General features: G+C 39.2%; 1 protein-coding gene across 1 annotated transcript in view; it reads right to left on the bottom strand.

The window, feature by feature from the left end:
* The window catches only part of PSMD5 (proteasome 26S subunit, non-ATPase 5), a 95345-nt gene that overhangs the window by 66353 nt on the left and 22992 nt on the right, over positions 1-6000 (bottom strand). Inside the window, exons 3-4 of the mRNA XM_053696233.1 lie at positions 3143-3256; positions 2929-3057 (exon numbers count right to left, since the gene is read on the bottom strand). Coding sequence (XP_053552208.1) covers positions 2929-3057; positions 3143-3256 — 243 coding nt within the window. The remainder of the gene's footprint in view (positions 1-2928; positions 3058-3142; positions 3257-6000) is intronic.

Here is a 6000-nt window from a genome sequence, read left to right as displayed (position 1 = left end):
TTGCATTAGTGATTCATGTAGTATCAATACCAGAGTAGGGACACTATAGGCAGCAACGCCAGTCCAGGTGTACGTTAAGACCCCTAGAGGTCATCGTTCCCAAATCAAAAATCCACCTCGCCTCCCTTTTCAAGAGGCTTTTAGCCCTTTTCACCACCTCTGGTGGGGGGAAGGATGTGGTCAATGATAATGTACTTAAGATTACTGATCTCATGTCCTGCTTCAACAAAATGTCTGGCAACAGGCTGACCAGAAGTTCCCTTATCCAGGGCTGCCCGTATGGCTGAACAGTGGTTGGCCATTCTAGTTTGAAGGTCATCCACTGTTTTGCCCACATAAAATTTTCAGCAAACGCAGTGGAGAAGGTAAACTATGAATTTTGTGGTGCAGGTCACTCTATGTCGAATCTTGTATTTCTTTGTTAAGTATGGATGGCTAAAGTGATTTCCTGTGGTGAGTCCACCACATGTAGTACACCCCAAACAGCGGAAACAACCCGGTATTGTTTTCAGCCAGGTTCCGCAGTTGTAGCAGTTTATGGGATCCGTTTTGATGAGCTGATCTCCGAGTGAGTAAGCCCTGCGATATCCAATCCTGGGTGGCAACATAAAAGGTAGATCCCTGCCTGTAGTGAGTAGGTTCTAATTGTTGCGCAGAGTATCTGCAATGCCTTCTTTTCCTATCGTGTAGGTTGTGGTAAATGTCAGCTTGTTTTCTTTTTCTCTACTTTTAGTATCATAAAGTAATTCTCATTGGGTATCTCTCATTATTGCTTCTCTATTGCTTTTTAAGATCCTACTGTGGTAACCCCTCTGTATGAATTTTTTCTCCATTTCAGCCATTTGTGTGTCCCCACGTTCTTTGTTGGTGTTGTTCCTAGTCTCTCTTTTAAATTGGGAAAAGGGAAGAGCTTTCTTCAGGTTAGGAGGGTGGCAGCTTGAGGCACATAGAATCGAATTCTTATCCGTAGGTTTGCTGTAGAGGGTGGTGATCAGGGTTTCCCCCTGTCGGATGATTATGTCCAAGAAGTCTACTGATTCTTTATTGTATGTGATTTTGAATTTCACAATAGGGTGGACTCCGTTCAGTTCTTCAAACCACTGTAAGAGTTGTTCTTCAGTGCCCTTCCATAGCATAAACAGGTAATCTATATACCTTTTGAATAGATGTATCCTAGGGTCATGGAATAATTCTGTGCCACCATTCTCTAATTCGGCCATAAACAGGTTGGCATATGATGGGGCCATATTTGACCCCATTTCCGTCACAGTTATTTGTAAGTAGAAGGTGCACTCAAAACGAAAGTAGTTGAGTTCCAGACACATTCTCAACATCTCGCAGACAGCTTCTGCTGGGGGGCCGATATAGGGGTATCTGGCCAGTTGTCTCCTAGTAGCTGCTATTCCCTCTTGATGTGGTATGACAGTGTATAAGCTGGTCACATCTAGTGTGACCAGCAGGACTTCTTCAGTCAATGGGGGTAACTCAAGTAGTAGTCTGACCATAGCAGCTGAGTCAAGTAGGAAAGAAGGTATGTTCCGGACCATTGGTTTGAGTTTATGATCAATATATGTTGATACCGGTTGGAGTAGGGAACCAATCGCGGATACGATTGGTCTCCCTGGTGGATCCGTGAGACTCTTGTGTACCTTAGGTAGCATATAAAGTACCGGTATCCTAGGGAATGTTGTTGTCATGTATTCACTTGTGCCTTTGTTAATTAGATTGTGGCTATGTAGTTGCTGGATTAGATCATTTAGTAGGCTCTTGAACTTTTTAGTAGGATCGCCCCTAAGGGTACTGTAGGTGTCTTTGTCCTCCACCTGTCGCATCACCTCTTTTCTATAGTCTGTGTAATCTTGCAAGACTACGGCACCTCCTTTGTCCACCTCCCTCAATACGATATTGGGGTATATATACACACATATACATACATACACACACACACACATATAATATTATGGAATGTGAAACATTAATATCTCATGTTGGTTTAGAACACTTGGTTAAGCCGATCAGGTTTGCGCGCTAGTATGGATGTCTTTTTTCCAACTTTTCGCTCTGCTTGGATGTCTATGGGAGAATATGTTAACGAGTTTGCAATATTTAAGCAATTAAAGCGCTTGCCAGGTGAGTGCTTACGCAAAAAGTTTTTACTTTCAATTTATAATATGCAGGCACAAAGCTTACTTCTAGCGAAGTTAATACACGAGCGCTAAATAGCTAGCCACTTGTAATCTAGTCCTTATTCGGTATGCAGATCGTTTGCAATATACAGCACTAAATTGTACATATAAACTGTTTGTATGTATGTATATTACTAGATAAATAGCTATATTGTTTAACGTCTCTTTAAAAGGGAAAGTCAAGTCCAAAAATAAACTTTCATGATTTAAATAAGGCATGTAATTTTAAACAACTTTCCAATTTACTTTTATCACCAATTTTGCTTTGTTCTCTTGGTATTCTTAGTTGAAAGTCAATTCTAGGAGGTTCATATGCTAATTTCTAAGACCTTGAAGACTGCCTCTAATCTGAATGCATTTTGACCACTAGAGGGCATTAGTTCATGTGTGATAACATTGAGCTCATGCATGTGAAGTTACCCTGGAGTGAGCACTGATTGGCTAAAATGCAAGTCTGTCAAAAGAACTGAAATAAGGGGGCAGTCTACAGAGGCTTAGATACAAGGTAATTACAGAGGTAAAAAGTGCATTTCTATAACAGTGTTGGTTATACAAAGCTGGGGAATGGGTAATAAAGGGATTATCTTTTTTTTTTTTAAACAACAAAAATTCTGGTGTTGACTGTCCCTTTAAGCACATCCGCACATTCTATCAAATCTTCACATCCAGTCAATGCTATATTATTTTTATTTGATTTTTGCCAGCATGCTAAACTACATATTAAAATGACGCTCTTCCTTACCTCATACACTCTATAGCGTACGGCGTCACTAACGGTCATGACATTTTTTAAGTTGGTTAATAAATTGCTACAGAAAAGCACTTCTAAACCAGTTACTGTCCGGGCTACATTTGAAAGAGACGTCACTGCCTGAAAACAAAAGAAAGCCAATAAAATAACAAATATGTTTTGTTTGTAAGGAAACTGGATACAACGTTAAATCCTCAGCACTCACCTCTTTGGCTACAGATATCTTGTCCCCTCCAATGCTTAAGATAATTTGTTTCAGCAACTCTAGATTATTAAGCATTTCTGTAATAGCGTCTGGGCACTGTACAATCCTTCCCACCTGCAAGAGGAAGCGGCTGCAAGGGTTTATACGGAACATGACAAACAAAATGGCAGCAGTGTTTCATGTCTAGTGAAGTCTATGAGGCGCACTGCTTACATCCAGGGTCACACAGATATTATAATACGGACACTTTAAAAAATACATTTTCTTGCACCATTGGAAGAATTTTAAAAAGTGAGTACAAATGAATTAAAAGGAACATTAAAAGGAACTGCAACATTAGTTTCCCCTTAAAGGGACATGAAACCCAAACTTTTTCTCATGATTTAGGCAGAACATACAATTTTAAACAACTTTCCAGTTTACCAAATTTGCTTCATTCACTTGGTATCATTTGTTGAAGGAGCAGCAATGCACTACTTGTTGCTAACTAGCCAATGACAATATATATATATACACACACACACTAAATTATATATATATATATATATATATATATATATATATATATATATATATATATATATATATATATATATATATATATATATATATATATATATATATATATATACACACACACACATATATATATATATATATATATATATATATATATATATACACATATATACATATATACATATATACACACCCTTCAACCAAGGATAACAAGGAAGAAAATAAAATAACAGAAGTACATTGAATAGTTGTTAACAATGGTATGTTCTTTCTGAATCATGAATGCCTAATTATGACTTTACTGTTCCTTTCATATGTTTCCAACGACTTGTTATACCAGCTGAAGAGTATAAACTGTTTATTTTTCTATATCAAATAGCCGTTTTTATTCTGAAACCACAGCCAAATTAAAATTGACTGAGCTTGCAGCGATATCAGATATATTATTATCACTCAATATAAATAAACTAAAAAGCTTCCTTATCTTATCTCTCTGTGAATAAACAAATAAAAAACACAATTTATGCTTATCTGATAAATGTATTTATCTTGTGGTGTATCCAGTCCACGGATCATCCATTACTTGTGGGATATTCTCATTCCCAAAAGGAAGTTGCAAGAGGACACCCACAGCAGAGCTGTAATATAGCTCCGTGGACTGGATACACCACAAGAGAAATAAATTTATCAGGTAAGCATAAATTGTGTTTTCTCTTGTAAGGTGTATCCAGTCCACGGATCATCCATTACTTGTGGGATACCAATACCAAAGCTAAAGTACACGGATGAAGGGAGGGACAAGGCAGGAACTTAAATGGAAGGAACCACTGCCTGTAAAACCTCTCTCCCAAATATAGCCTCCGAAGAAGCAAAAGTATCAAATTTGTAAAATTTTGAAAAAGTATGAAGCGAAGACCAAGTCGCCGCCTTGCAAATCTGTTCAACAGAAGCCTCATTTTTAAAGGCCCAAGTGGAAGCCACAGCTCTAGTGGAATGAGCTGTAATCCTTTCAGGAGGCTGCTGTCCAGCAGTCTCATAGGCTAAGCGGATTAAGCTTCTTAGCCAAAAAGAAAAAGAGGTTGCCAAAGCCTTTTGACCTCTCCTCTGTCCAGAGTAGACAACAAACAAAGCAGATGTTTGACGAAAATCTTTAGTAGCTTGTAAGTAAAACTTTAAAGCACAGACCACGTCCAGATTGTGTAACACAAGGATGGAACCACAATCTCTTGATTGATATTCTTATTAGATACCACCTTAGGTAAGAACCCAGGTTTGGTACGCAGGACTACCTTATCCGTATGAAAAATCAGATAAGGAGAATCACATTGTAAGGCAGATAGCTCAGAGACTCTACGAGCCGAGGAAATAGCTACCAAAAAAAAAAAAAAAAAACTTTCCAAGATAAAAGTTTGATATCTATGGAATGAAGAGGTTCAAACGGAACTCCTGGAAGAACCTTAATAACCAAGTTTAAGCTCCATGGTGGAGCAACAGGTTTAAACACAGGCTTGATTCAAACTAAAGCCTGACAAAATGCCTGAACGTCTGGAACATCTGCCAGACGCTAGTGCAAAAGAATACACAGAGCAAAAATCTGTCCCTTTAAGAAACTAGCTGACAATCCTTTTTCCAAACCTTCTTGGAGAAAAGATAAAATCCTAGGAATCCTGACCTTACTCCATGAGTAACCCTTGGATTTACACCAATAAAGATATCTACGCCATACCTTATGGTAAATTTTCCTGGTGACAGGCTTTCGTGCCTGTATTAAGGTATCAATAACTGACTCGGAGAAGCCACGCTTTGATAAAATCAAGCATTCAATCTCCAGGCAGTCAGCCTCAGAGAAATTAGATTTGGATGGTTGAAAGGACCCTGAAGTAGAAGGTCCTGTCTCAGAGGCAGAGACCATGGTGGAAAGGATGACATGTCCACTAGATTCTATCAGAATCACCGATGCTCTCTCCTGCTTGATCTTGGCAATCAGTCGAGGGAGCAGAGGAAACGGTGGAAACACATAAGCCAGGTTGAAAGACCAGGGCGCTGCTAGAGTATCAGTGTCGCCTTGGGATCCCTGGACCTGGATCCGTAACACGGAAGCTTGGCGTTCTGGCGAGACGCCATGAGATCCAGTTCTGGTTTGCCCCAACGGAGAATCAGTTGTGCAAATACCTCCGGATGGAGTTCCAACTCTCCCGGATGAAAAGTCTGACGACTTAGAAAATCCGCCTCCCAGTGCTCTACACCTGGGATATGGATAGCTGATAGGTGGCAAGAGTGAATCTCTGCCCAGTGAATTATTTTTGAAACTTCTAACATCTCTAGGGAACTTCTTGTTC

This window comes from Bombina bombina, chromosome 12 (assembly GCF_027579735.1).
Source record: "Bombina bombina isolate aBomBom1 chromosome 12, aBomBom1.pri, whole genome shotgun sequence".
In the NCBI taxonomy this organism is placed as follows: domain Eukaryota; kingdom Metazoa; phylum Chordata; class Amphibia; order Anura; family Bombinatoridae; genus Bombina; species Bombina bombina.
Note: the sequence above shows the minus strand (reverse complement) of the source record. Positions and strands in the feature narration are given on the sequence as shown.